Source organism: Ambystoma mexicanum, chromosome 12, assembly GCF_040938575.1.
Source record: "Ambystoma mexicanum isolate Mex_15411 chromosome 12, UKY_AmexF1_1, whole genome shotgun sequence".
In the NCBI taxonomy this organism is placed as follows: domain Eukaryota; kingdom Metazoa; phylum Chordata; class Amphibia; order Caudata; family Ambystomatidae; genus Ambystoma; species Ambystoma mexicanum.
Window position 1 is genome coordinate 580,783,133 of NC_090936.1, and position 14,010 is coordinate 580,797,142.

Consider the following 14,010-nt stretch of genomic DNA (forward strand, 5'->3'; position numbering starts at 1 on the left):
CCCCTGCATTGGGGGACTGTTTCTGTAGCCCTACAGTCCCACTACCAGCACTTGACACCTGATGTCTGCACTTACCCCTGCACTTGCCACCTGCTGGCCGTACTTTTACTTATTGTTATTTCTTTTCTTATCCCATGTACTGCACTGTCCTCTTCCCCTTACCCCTGCACTTCTCCTCCTTCCCTTCCCATGCACTTGCGCGATCTGAATGACACCTGGCCTAGTAGGATCGTTATCTTCCCTCTGTTCCCCCTCCATTGCCTCGTCGCACCTTGAAATACTTGTGTATAGGCGCGTTATAAATGCCATATCATATCATATCATGAAAGGGGACATATCTGACAACTGGATGGCATACTTAAAAATAAGCTGTATTAGGCATTAAGCCGCCCGTAGCTGCAGTATGAAAATCTCATGCTGTGCTGTTTTGCCGTCAGTTTTGGTCCTGCTGGCAGATTGCTTGGTTGCTGGAGATGGCGGTGGGTGGCAGCCTTGCTGATTCTTGGCCCTGTCGGTGGACAGGAGAGGAATGAAGACGCTCCCCATTGCCTTTGGGGCTTTGCTGGAGCAGTGATGGAGCTGTGCACTGACATTCCATCTTAAACGTGTGCATTTGTGAAAGCTGCATTTGAAGCAGATTGTTCCTGTTCCACTACTTGCAGTTTTTGGACACTTTTATTTTTATTTTTTAGACCTTGCCCCCAACACGGTGTGTGTTTTTGTATTTTGTGGGTGGGATGGTTCTATTTTATCGTGCAATGAGCAGGTTTGCAGGACTTTCCACATTCTGGTGATCTGGATCACCGTTGCATTTTCTTTCTACTTAGTTCTCTTCCCTTTGCTCTGTCTTTTTTGTTTCCTGCTGTATTTTTTATCATCATTTCACCAATTTTTCCATCACATTAATGATTGTAAAGCGTTTAGGAGTAGGCACTATAGAAGTAAAATAAAACAAAACAAATGGACATTGGGTTGGACAGAGCAGAGAGCTATTTGGAATGGGCAAGGTGGCGGAACACAAAACTTCACTGGCTAATAGGCGGATCTTCAGTCTGGCCTCGAGTACATCCATCAACTAGAAAGGCTTAAAGACTTCATTCAGTGTTGAGGGGGCCAGTGAGGTAACAGGAGGTCCCACAGGGGTGGCAATGATCCGAGAGGATGTTGAGGGCAAGAGAGCAGAGATCCAGAGCAGGATAGGAGAGTGCGTGGGTTCATCCAGCTAGTGGGGGCAAGCCTTGGATAGATTTGAAAACAAGGAGCAGAAACTTGAAAATGCGTGCTTCTGCACAGAGAGCTACCTGGTGTGGCGGCGTTATGCCAAGGTGGGAGAAGATCTAGGTACGTTTTTGAGGGGGTATGTGTGTAAAAGTTGAGCGTTTGAGTGACTGGAGTGAAAGAGCAGTAGTACTGCCTACTGACAAACAGATTTGAGAGGAGAGTAGTCTGTGAAGTGTTGACTGATCTTCCTAATATTTGGAAGCTGAGCCTGGCATCAGTGATTGGGATGAAATTATGTCATTTGAATTGACTGTCAGAGAGGATCCCAAGATTGCAAGCCTCGGGTGATGGCCTGAAGAAGTGGCTATGAAAGTAGATAGGGGTCGTGAGAGTGGGTTTGGCATTGTAGGCTGGAATAATCATTTCATTTTTCTTATGAATTTGGCATCAGCCAGTGTGGTGCCGTCTAAATTTAGTTGGCAGTGTGTGATGTACTTCAGAAATGTCTGGCGTGATGAGAGAATGGAGAAGAAGAATGGAGAAGAAGACCTGGTCATCACGCACAAGTAGATGGTATGAGAAACCTAAGGGTGGTATTGGTTTGCCCACAGAGGCTGTGCACACGTTAAAGGGGAGTGATCCAGTACCTATGCTTGTGTGGAGTGAGTGAGTGTTAGAGGTTATTAGATCTCCAGGTGATGGAGAAGGTTAGTTGTCGAGGAGATTTGAGTCCCTCCATTGCAGAACGGTGTCCTTGATGCTAGGGCGAGGAAAGAGTTTGGAACAGGGAGGGTTCACAGCTTTGAGTGTGGCAGAGAGATTGAGAAGAATGAGGGTGCGGGAGGGGTGGGGGGATGAGTGGTAAGCAGCAATAGTGAGAACATTTGAGGCATGAGCAATAACTGTCTCAATGGAGTGTCAATCCAGTCCAGACTGGCGATGGTCAGGCAGGGCCCTCACTGGTCTACTGGTAGTTCATGATGTGGTTGAAGACAAGAGCTAAAGGATTTTAAAGTGGTGGCGGGCGTAGGGGAGATGGGTCGGTGGAAAGAGGGATTGTTAGGACCAGCAGCTATTGTGTTGTAAGTGGTTGTGATCAGGACAACTTTGTGAAAGGCTTGGAAGATGCCAGCTGACTGGGAGGTTGCTAAGGGGGAAGATGGGTAAGCAGGTAACTGATGCCAGCTCCACGACTGTTTGGGTGGCACAAGGGCCAAAAAGAGCACAGGGAGGGCAAACTGAGCAGACGGGTGTCTGCTGAGCAAGAATGAACAAAGTGTGATAGAGAAAAGAGAGTAGGCTGGAGGGCGGCGGAGAGGGCAGGTGGGGCGATAGAAGGCTAGGTGGGCTAACTCATATTCCGAGGATTTCTGGAGAAAAGTAGAAGGCAGTGTCATCAGCTGAGAGAGAGGAGGGCATGGTGGGAGTTTGAGGAGGCAAGCATGGTCAGGGGGTGATGGAAAGGTTGTGAGGGGAGCACCCTTAAAAGGATAGGCACTTAACATAGCAGGGATATGTATGATTGTATACAGCAGTGGAGAGGGCTACAAGAGAGTACTTGCAGGCAGCAAGGAGAACTGGGCTGGGAAGCAGGCTCTGTGCCCGCAGTGCAAGTTAAGACATGTGGTTGTCCTGAGCTGTTGGATGGCTGGGGTGATCGATGGTTGGGGGGGGGGTGGGGTGAGGGCGAGGGCGGTGAAAGATTGAGCTGGGTAGTGAAGCCTAAAAGGGGCAGACAGAGCTAAGTTGGTCTGTACCATGGCAAGATGGATAGTTAGCAATCGAGGCAGAGAGAGCGTGGCGGGAGATCCTGACTTGAGTGTGATAGGCAACACTGGGCCCAGGCTCCAAATGTCTTTTAGCAGTGATAGATTTGAGGAAGAAAGGGGTGGGGGACAGAGATGAAAAAGTGGACAGAGCGGGAGTGGGGGATAGAGAGAACAATGGAATGAAGAGGTACAGAAGATGAGGCCGAGCCGGTGTTGCTGTGCTTGTGGATGAGAAGACTCCATGGTTGACCAAAGAGCAGTTAGAGAGAGTGTGGTCCCACTGCGCCCTGGTGATAGTATTGAGGCTGAGATCACCCAAGATGACAGCATGGAAATCACCCAGGCCGGTTTACAGCAGCAGCTTGATGTCACAGAAGAGAGCCGAGTGGGTGGCCAATGAGTAGTCTAAAGAGAGGGGTGCAGCAGAATTTGGATGAACATGTCTTCAAAAGAAGAGGCGGGAGTATTCCGAGCCAGGAGCTTTCTAGAAATGTGCCCCTAAAAATCATATTGATTTCAGGCTCCAAGGCCCAGCTTCAGCGCTCTGGTGACATCTCCCGTTTCACTGCGCCATCCTCACCTGCTCTCATGTTGTTACCCTGCCTGTACATGCCCAGCCTCGTTACCACCCACCTTCCGACGTCGCCACATTTAAATAGAGAAAATACAACATTCCCAGGGTCCTTACCACCCACCTTCCGACGTCGCCACATTTAAATAGAGAAAATACAACATTCCCAGGGTCCTTACCACCCACCTTCCGACGTCGCCACATTTAAATAGAGAAAATACAACATTCCCAGGGTCCTTACCACCCACCTTCCGACGTCGCCACATTTAAATAGAGAAAATACAACATTCCCAGGGTCCTTACCACCCACCTTCCGACATCGCCACATTTAAATAGAGAAAATACAACATTCCCAGGGTCCTTACCACCCACCTTCCGACATCGCCACATTTAAATAAATAAAATACACACATTCCAGAGTCCTTGCCAACCAACATCACCAGATTTAAACAATGAAAATACACAGACTGTTTTCCTTGAAATCGTTTATTAAACATAATAATTGAGGTTAAAATAGGTTTCTCTGCAGCCTTTATACGGGGGCGTAGAGTAGGGACAAGGGGACAAGGAGAGGATTAGAAGAGAGCCACCCCCCCCCCCCCCTCCCCTCCACTCCCCGCCAGATTCATCTAACTAATGGGGGAAATGGGTGTGAGAAAACGCAGCTTCACTCGTGTGCTCAGGGCCCGCCCACAAGCCAGGCTCCCCTCCTGCAGATGTGTGGTTCCTAGAAAACCTCTGGGTGGGGCGGTGTCGGGAAGAAGGGATGGGCCACAGAAGAGTCACCTCAACAAGGAGGACTTCCATGAATTTAGGCAAAAGGAAACGCTTTGCACTACTACAAAGTGACGAGTAGACGTTCTAGATGTTACTGCCCCGTTCTTTCTAGCCTGTAAAATGCGAGGCTAGTTTTCACCACTGTGCACGAGAAAATCACCTGTTGTCCTCTGCTGAAGTGTACTAGCGAGACATGTAGTAACCACAACAGGTGCGCCTGGCACAGCTCGTTAGAAAAAAAGTCACCAATGCTTCATGTAGCTGAAATCCCACTTGCAATACAAGCAGCGACCACAAGATGCCGCTATTGGGCCAGGTGATTGAAAAGCTGTAGCCAGTTGCAGTGCGAACAGTGGTGACAAAATAGTGTCATTGTTTCAGTAGGCTGAAAGGCCATAGCTCCTTGCAGTGGCGATAATAACCACAAGAGGTACCATTATGTCGGGTGACTGAAAAGCCACAGAGAGCACACACAAGATGTTTGAAACGCTTCGCTTAGGTGGAAAGCCGTGCTCCCTTGCGGTACACAGAGTAGCCGCAAGAGGGCGCCAAAGCATCATGTGTTTAAAAAGTCATGGTTAAAACGTGGCCATAAAATGGTGACAGTTCTGAGTGTGGTCCAGAGCTCCACCACCCTAAAATACACAGCACCGAAGCAGGAGAGTAGAGCAGTGAATGGTCGCTGTTGGAATGAGGCCGTAGAAAGGCAAGCGGTGAAGAAGGCCCAGTAGACAAATGGTATCATTAAGAAAACAGATGAGTTGGGAGAAGCAATATAGATGTCTTAAAGTCAGACTGGACCCATCCAGTCTGACCGTTTCCAGGCTACTCTTTACTCACAGCCCGTTATGGTCTCTGAATCCTTGTTGACAAGGGTAACTTCTTTTAATCCGCCCTCACAGTACCATGTGAACACCACTGCTGTTGGGGGGTAATGGGTTGCATTTTCTAGGTCCAGGCAGCCCACAGTGTTTTAGGTAGCAGCACGGCTGCCAGTGTTCTTTTCGCCTCTGCTTCTGGTTGATGGCACTTGGCAAGCGTGTTGTTTTCCATAGGAGAGGTCGCGGGGGAGGCTGTAAAGGGGGCAGAGAAGCCGGGGGAGGACAGGAGAAGTGGTGTGCTTATTTGGAGGGCAGGGTGTAGCTTCCATGTGGGTGCCACTGCATGTCGCGGATCCGGCGCACAGACTGGATCTGGGGGTTGCGGGCCTTCCACTCGTTCCAGTGGCGGTACTCTCCGTTCTGGAACAGGTATTGGTAGCCACGGTAACCAGGGAACTGGTACCCCACCCAGCTGAAAAAGTAAAGAAAGAGAAGCGTTAATTCAGCATGTGGGCTTCCACTCCTCTCCCAACCCCTTGGCATCGTCCACTGTATTCCAATGCAACCACAGTCTGCTATGCTCACCATTCCTTCAAGTCAGTGGGGCATTTCCCTCAGCTCTATTCTCCACTAGCTGGATAAGACTTGTTTGGCTCCCGCCTAAACCATGTTCTGGTGCTGAGAAGTGTGCACTACTACACGCACATGCGTATCACTCTGTTTCCTTGGCTACTGAGAAATCGAGAATGCTACTGTGCTCAGTTCTGCCCCTAGTGGTGAGACTCGAGAAATGCTGCTTTCCCCAGCTCTGGCCTCTACTGATGAGAAAGTAAACGTGTAGCTACTAAGCTGCTCTCTAGTGGAGATAAAAACGAACTGCAGCTTGGTAAATAAGTGTGAACTACAGTTAATTTGTGCTTTTGCTCCCCAGCTGTAAATGTGCCCATTCCATGCTTTGCCCTCCAGGCGGTGATGTAGGGAGCTACAGGGACATGTCCCTCTGCCTGCTTTATCTGAGATAGCTGAGGACCACCCGTTGGGCAATGTCCCTCCCCTACTTGGCGTTTCCTTTGATAAAGCCTGTGTGACCAGATTTTCCAAACCAAAACAGGGATACGTTTGCACAATGAAACTCGGAAAAAGACATCCAGTCTAAAGCCCTACAATATAAACAACCAGAAAGGCTATGAACGATGTGTTTATCCGAGTTGTTTCATTTCTGCTTTTTATTTGTGTGACGACCAATGTAAAATACGTTATTTCGCCCGTGAAAGGACAAGTGTGCATTTCTTTGGGCCTCTTATATTTCTGCCAGAACACAAACTGTTTATGCTACACTATATGTCCTCCACTTGGAATCTGCACAGTCATCAACAGGCTTTGATAAGGGCCTAGCTTCCAAGCCTTTCCTAAAACGGGAACATGTTACTGTACTGACGGGGCTTGGAACAGAGGGACATAGTGTGAAAAGCCACGTCTATACCCCGAACCCTGGACGTCCAGTCAACCTCCACGACCAGCAAGAATGGCAGCCATCTTTACCTGCCGCAGGGGACGCTGACGCTGGCCACGCGGTCGGTGAAGCCGTAGCTGAAGAGACTGGGCACGTCGTCGTCAACAATCTCCATCTTGCGGCCCTTGAAGTCGCAGTTTTCATACAAGCTGATCTTGTGCTTGTCGGCCTCCTGTGGGGGGAAAAGGGAAGCCGATTGAGATGGGGATGGGGTTAGGGAGATGTCACACGAAGGAATTGGGTGACTGGGGAAGATGGGCTCCCCAGAGAACAATTGCAGATCAAGTGGAATAAAGACAAGTCAGAAAAGAAATGCAGCGGACGAAGGCACATTAACCGAGCTAGAGGCATTAATAGAGAACATTAAAAAAAATACCTGGAGTGACGGTGAAAGGCAATAGTGAAAAGTATATGAAGAAAGCGGCTAGAAAGAAGTAGGGAGGGGAGAAGAAGGAAGCAGGAAGAGAGTAAATGAGCGGAAAGGGATGGTCGCTTATTGAAAGGAAGTAGAGGAGGAAGTGGTTGTCCTTACCATGCGCACTGGGTGGAAGGACTGCAGGTACTCGTTCCGGTAGCTGTTGGACCAGGAGTCCCAGCGGGGGTACTCGCCCTTCTCCAGGATAAACATCTCCCCTTGGAAGTTGGACTGCTCGTACCCCACCCACCTGAGGAGCGGAAGACAAGTGTGAGAGGAAGGCACTGCTTAGGGGAACGATGTGGCCAGGCTTGCTGGGAGATGAGCTCAACCCTTCGTGTTTCACATGACTTCAGTGGGTCAACATACCTCTAGAGGCCTGCCCCCTCCCCAAGACGGCCCCTTGCCCCCACAATGCGCCTGCCAATGCTTCTGACTATGCCTCCCTGTTCTCCAGCTAAATGATCACACGGATGGAAGGTACACCAGCTGCAATTACATGCACACTCTCCGCAGAGATGCACTTTCTCTCAGTAGGCGGCGTGTTGATGTCGTGAACCCGCTTTGTGTTTACACCCCTTATCACTAAGCCAAACCATCATGAAAGATGGAGCCATTCGGGGTCATCACTAGTTTGGCAGTAACCCTTAAATGAGGCGGTATCGCTATTACCGCCGCATTTAAGGGTCGCCAAATCACGGGTTTGGCAGCATTTACCCCCAGCTCAGAGCTGGGGGAAATCCGCCAGGAATTGGCCGATTTTCAGTGCTACTTCCACATGGTAATAACGCTGATGGTAATCGCACCAGAAATTACCTATTGGGTCCAATGGGGAATGGGGAATTCCCGAATGGGCCCAATAGGAAATGGGGGACTACTGTTCCGCCAAACCCATGATCCAGTGCTAACAGCGCCGGACTGGGTGGCGGTAGCGCTATTACCGCCGTGCGGTATCCCAGCGGGAATACCGCCGGGATACAACCCAACTCGTGATGAGGCCCATTGTCTGCTCACATTCGTCTCTAAACGGTTTGCAGTGAGAACACGTTAGAAGGAATGGGACGTGATAGGGGACCTTGGGGACTCCTTGACACACCCCAGAGCACTCACAGTCTCGTCAGTAATCACAGCCGTGTGACACCCATGATCCAGTGCTAACAGCGCCGGACTGGGTGGCGGTAGCGCTATTAGCACGGGCGGTATCCCAGCGGGAATACCGCCGGGATACCACCCAACTCGTGATGAGGCCCATTGTCTGCTCACATTCGTCTCTAAAAGGTTTGCAGTGAGAACACGTTAGAAGGAATGGGGCGTGATAGGGGACCTTGGGGGACTCCTTGACACACCTCAGAGCACTCACAGTCTCGTCAGTAATCACAGCCGTGTGACTGCTAGTCTGGCAGTTTACTGATAAACTGGGCCCTCGCCCACTTGCAATGCACGCATGCTTTCTCAGAACGTCCAGTGACGTTGAGGCTACCCCACCATATCTTTTGATGATGGAGGTCACCGCAAGCTAGTGATGGTGGGACTTGTCCTCACACATATATAGATGATGGCCACCCATTAATAAAGAAGACGGCACGTGCCCCGGCACACACTCACACATGGCAGCTGAACTCTAGGCCCGCTTCCGCTTTTTGTGGCCTTTGATTGTCCTGCAACTGCTCGCTCGTGCTATTTTCCACTAAACCACCAGCACAAGTAACACGCTACGGGGTCTTGCCCTGCCAGTCTGCAACAGTGAGGCACTGAGTACAACTTCTTCTCTCCCTCACCTAAGTGTGAATGATACTCATTGGTGGACAGTGCGAGCAGTGACACTGGTGAGAAATCTCCCCACCCCCTGTCAGAGTACTCATCCGCTAGCGCTAAGTCACTAACTCATTCACCCCCTCACCTCTTCCCTTCTTCTCCCACTCGCTGGCCTCTTCTTTCGCTCACTCCCAGTCTCCGCTGCCCGCTCACCTATTGAGCGACTTACTCACTCCTTGACACACGTGGTGGATTTCCCCGTGAGGGGTTTGCTAGGAAATTAGAGGTGACACTACTCTCTGGGAAGGAGCCTAGGGATGCAGGTGTACTCACGGGCCACTCTCCACGCGCACGGAGCGCACCCGCTCGAAGCCTTTGTCGTAGACGCATGGGCACTCTCCGGACAGCTCGAAGCACCGGCCCTGGAAGTTCTCCTGGTCGTAGACGGTCATCTAAGGTAAATGAAGGGGGGGAGGTACAGTGCACGGGTTAATAAACAAACACATGAATGCACGGAAAGATGAATGAACGCATGGCTGGATGCCTGCTCCCTCGAGGCAATGTGGACATTGTTATGCTAAGGTATCCAGTGGGAGAAGGGGGGAATGCCATGATTGGATTAACTCTATGCAGGTGGTTCTCTTGGCCTGGTCTCCTCGGCCTGCTGTCACTGTCCTGTGATTGCCTTGGATCTGGATGATCTTCCCTGGGTGAGATTCTGGGAATTCCTTCGAGCTGGACCTGTCTTCCGCGGCGTGAGCTCCTGGCAATGCCCTGATCTGAGCTCCACTGTCCTGGTATGAGCTGCGAGAATGTCCTAGTTCTCGGGCCTGGTGTGAGCTGCGTGGAATGTGCTGGGTCTGGGCTCCCCAGCCCTGGCGGGCGCTGTAGGGGAATGCCCTGGACCACTGTCTTGCTTCCTTAGTGGGAATTGCGGGGATGGTCTTGGAAGTAGTTGCCTCTCCCCACAAGTGAGCTTCTGGAAATGTCCTCGATCTGAACATCCCCTCCTGAGCTGCTAGAAAGGACCTTGACCTGGGCCTCTCATTCCTGGCAGGAGCGGCTGGGAATGTATGTGACCTGGTCTCTCAGCCCTGTAGTGAACTGGTGAGGCCTCTCATCCCCATTGTGAACTGCAGGGAATGGTTTGGGACTGGGCTCCTCAGCCTTAGTGTGATCAGTAGGGAATGGTTTGGGACTGGGCTCCTCAGCCTTAGTGTGATCGGTAGGGAATGGTTTGGGACTGGGCTCCTCAGCCTTAGTGTGATCGGTAGGGAATGGTTTGGGACTGGGCTCCTCAGCCTTTGTGTGATAGGTAGGGAATGGTTTGGGACTGGGCTCCTCAGCCTTAGTGTGATCGGTAGGGAATGGTTTGGGACTGGGCTCCTCAGCCCGTAGAGAATGGTTTGGGACTGGGCTCCTCAGCCTTAGTGTGATCGGTAGGGAATGGTTTGGGACTGGGCTCCTCAGCCTTAGTGTGATCGGTAGGGAATGGTTTGGGACTGGGCTCCTCAGCCTTAGTGTGATCGGTAGGGAATGGTTTGGGACTGGGCTCCTCAGCCTTAGTGTGATCAGTAGGGAATGGTTTGGGACTGGGCTCCTCAGCCTTAGTGTGATCGGTAGAGAATGGCCAGGGTCTGTGCTCCTCTGCATTGATGTGGCTTTGCTGTGACCTGTAGGGGATGCGCTGACAGGTACTGGGCTCCTCAGCCTTGGCCTGATCTGTAGGGCATGGCTTGAGTATGGGCTCCTCTGTGTATTATTGGTGCGATCTTGTAGGGAATGTCCTGTATCTGGGCTCCTCAGCCTTGTTAGGATCTGCAAGGATGTCCTGGCAGGTACTGGGCTCCTCAGCCTTGGTGTGATATTTAGGGCATGGCTTGGGTATTGGCTCCTCAGAGAATTATTGGTGTGATCTTGTAGGGAATGGCCAGAGTCCGGTCTCCTCAGCCTTGGGGTGAACTCTAGGGCATGGCCATGGCATGGTTTCCTCAGCCTTGGGGTGAACTGTAGGGAACGGCCAGGGCCTGGTCTCCTCAGCCTTGGGGTGAACTGTAGGGAATGACCATGGCATGGTCTCCTCAGCCTTGGGGTGAACTGTAGGGAATGGCCAGGGCCTGGTCTCCTCACCCTTGGGGTGAACTCTAGGGCATGGCCATGGCATGGTCTCCTCAGCCTTGGGGTGAACTCTAGGACATGGCCATGGCATGGTCTCCTCAGCCTTGGGGGGGAACTGTAGGGAATGCCAGGGTCTGGTCTCCTCAGCCTTGGGCGGGGGAACTGTAGGGAATGGCCAGGGCCTGGTCTCCTCAGCCTTGGTGTGATATTTAGGGCATGGCTTGGGTATGGGCTCCTCAGAGAATTATTGGTGTGACCTTGTAGGGAGTGGCCAGGGTCCGGTCTCCTCAGCCTTGGGGTGAACTGTAGGGAATGGCCAGGGCCTGGTCTCCTCAGCCTTGGGGTGAACTCTAGGGCATGGCCATGGCATGGTCTCCTAAGCCTTGGGGTGAACTCTAGGACATGTCCATGGCATGGTCTCCTCAGCCTTGGGGGGGGGGGGCTGTAGGGAATACCAGGGTCTGGTCTCCTCACCCTTGGGGGGGAACTGTAGGGAATGCCAGGGTCTGGTCTCCTCAGCCTTGGGGGGAACTGTAGGGAATGGCCAGGGCCTGGTCTCCTCAGCCTTGGTGTGATATTTAGGGCATGGCTTGGGTATGGGCTCCTCAGAGAATTATTGGTGTGACCTTGTAGGGAGTGGCCAGGGTCCGGTCTCCTCAGCCTTGGGGTGAACTGTAGGGAATGGCCAGGGCCTGGTCTCCTCAGCCTTGGGGTGAACTCTAGGGCATGGCCGTGGCATGGTCTCCTAAGCCTTGGGGTGAACTCTAGGACATGGCCATGGCATGGTCTCCTCAGCCTTGGGGGGGAACTGTAGGGAATGCCAGGGTCTGGTCTCCTCAGCCTTGGGGGGGAACTGTAGGGAATGCCAGGGTCTGGTCTCCTCAGCCTTGGGCAGGAACTGTAGGGAATGCCAGGGTCTGGTCTCCTCTGCCTTGGGGGGAACTGTAGGGAATGCCAGGGTCTGGTCTCCTCAGCCTTGGGGGGAACTGTAGGGAATGGCCAGGGCCTGGTCTCCTCAGCCTGGGTGTGATATTTAGGGCATGGCTTGGGTATGGGCTCCTCAGAGAATTATTGGTGTGATCTTGTAGAGAATGGCCAGGGCCTGGTCTCCTCAGCCTTGGGGTGAACTCTAGGGCATGGCCATGGCATGGTCTCCTCAGCCTTGGGGTGAACTCTAGGACATGGCCATGGCATGGTCTCCTCAGCCTTGGGGGGGAACTGTAGGGAATGCCAGGGTCTGGTCTCCTCAGCCTTGGGGGGGGGGGGGGAACTGTAGGGAATGCCAGGGTCTGGTCTCCTCAGCCTTGGGGAGGAACTATAGGGAATGCCAGGGTCTGGTCTCCTCAGCCTTGGGGGGAACTGTAGGGAGTGGCCAGGGTCCGGTCTCCTCAGCCTTGGGTTGCGAGGTACTCACCTTATACAGCACTCCGATGCCGCTGCCAGTCTTGGAAGTTTTCTCCATTTTGCCGTCAGTCTGAGAAGTCATTTTGCCGTCGGACACTGCGTGTTATTTCTGCCAATGAGAAAGAGGCTCTAATTAATACAAACAATAATGAGGCTGCTTAAACAATAATTGTTCTTTCTTATAACCGAACACAAACGGCTTGCTCTGTCAGACCTCGCAAGGGTCAAAGAAAGGCTGAGTTGACGCCACAAAGATTTAAAGCTACTGTGCAACAGGTGCGCAGCCCAATGAGTTATCTAATTGGAGGAGTGAGGGGTGCTGCTGGCTTTCGGGCACTGTCTATGAGCCCCCCACTCAGGCCTCTCCTCTATAACGCAGCTTACACCCCATGCCTGCCTCTACTGATGAGAGTGTCCCCAGAGAGAGGCGTGCGTGTCCTGTGGGGCTTTGGGCACAACAAGACCGACCCACACCCCATAACCCCCACCCTCCAATTAATGTCCGAAAGGCCGCATTGGCTTTGAACGGTATCTGTCAGGCGCGGTCTGAAACACAGCGCCCAGAAGCGGCCTCACCCCGATGTAGACAGTGAGGAGAAAGTTCTATCTGACCAACCTCAATGTCTCCCCCTGGACTCCCCCGGCCCATGCTAGGCCCCCGGTCCTCCACTTACCGCCAGGAGCAGAGGAGGTGGACTGGAACCCGTTGAGTGAGATGTCCTGGCTCCATCCCCGCGCCCCTTATATATCCTGGCAGCGCCGCGGGGCCAGGATTAGGCGCTATGAATGGAAGTGCCGGCTCATCGCCGGCCACAGAATGGAAACCCCCGACTCATCACCTCGCCGAGAGCCCTGATTGGCCGACGTCCGGCCCGGGCGGTCCTGGGCCAAAAAGTGCACGCCGAGCAACCTATGGACAATGTATAGTGCGTCGCATCGGCAATCTACGTGCATTCTCTGGCAGCGTGCGGGGGACGGGAGGGGGCGGTTGCAGGGGAGAGGACCCATTTGAATTCGCGTATCGCCTGCTGTACGTTTTTACTCATATATGCACGCTTACACACACGCATGGACATATTTAATAGAGCAACACGGCACCAATTGATTGGTTGTGTTTGCTGTCTATTGGTGCGGCCATTCAGGCTGCAGTAACAGTGCAGGGAAACCGTAGGGTTAATCCAATTCTGGGATGGCCCAGGCATATGAATTCATGTTAGATAGTCCGAGAGATACTTCTGTGGGTTGATAGCATGCACAGTTGACGTCAGATCCCAGACAAGCCACTTCAACTTCGTGCAACAGTTTAGCATCTGGCAAACACGGGGTACATCTAGAGATGGGTGAACCCCTGTGTTGAATGATATTATGATATGATATAAGTCACTGATAACGCGCCTGTAGTGTTTCAAGGCGAGACAAGACAAGGAGGGGGAAACAGAAGGAGGATAACCAACGATCTTACTAGGCCTTGTGTCATTCAGATCGTGCAAGTGTGGGGAAGAGGGGAGGGGAGAGGTGCCAAGAGGGGGGGCGGGGCGAGAAATGGTGCAGGTGACTCAATAAGTGCTGCCAGAGGCTGGCTCTTAAGTGCAAAGAGAAGGGACTGTAGGGTTACAGATACAGGCCCTTAGGTGCTGAGGGACCCA

The 14,010-nt window shown here is 52.2% G+C and overlaps 1 protein-coding gene across 1 annotated transcript; it reads right to left on the bottom strand.

The window, feature by feature from the left end:
* Window positions 1-4,035: 4,035 nt before the first annotated feature.
* LOC138513019 (beta-crystallin B1-like) lies at window positions 4,036-13,260 on the bottom strand. The gene is made up of 6 exons (XM_069627734.1): window positions 13,039-13,260; window positions 12,375-12,473; window positions 9,176-9,294; window positions 7,205-7,337; window positions 6,702-6,844; window positions 4,036-5,631 (listed from the first exon to the last, which is right to left on the bottom strand). Exons 2-6 carry the CDS (start codon window positions 12,444-12,446, stop codon window positions 5,460-5,462), a joined length of 639 nt encoding a protein of 212 aa, XP_069483835.1. The 5' UTR covers window positions 12,447-12,473; window positions 13,039-13,260; the 3' UTR covers window positions 4,036-5,459.
* Window positions 13,261-14,010: the final 750 nt, after the last annotated feature.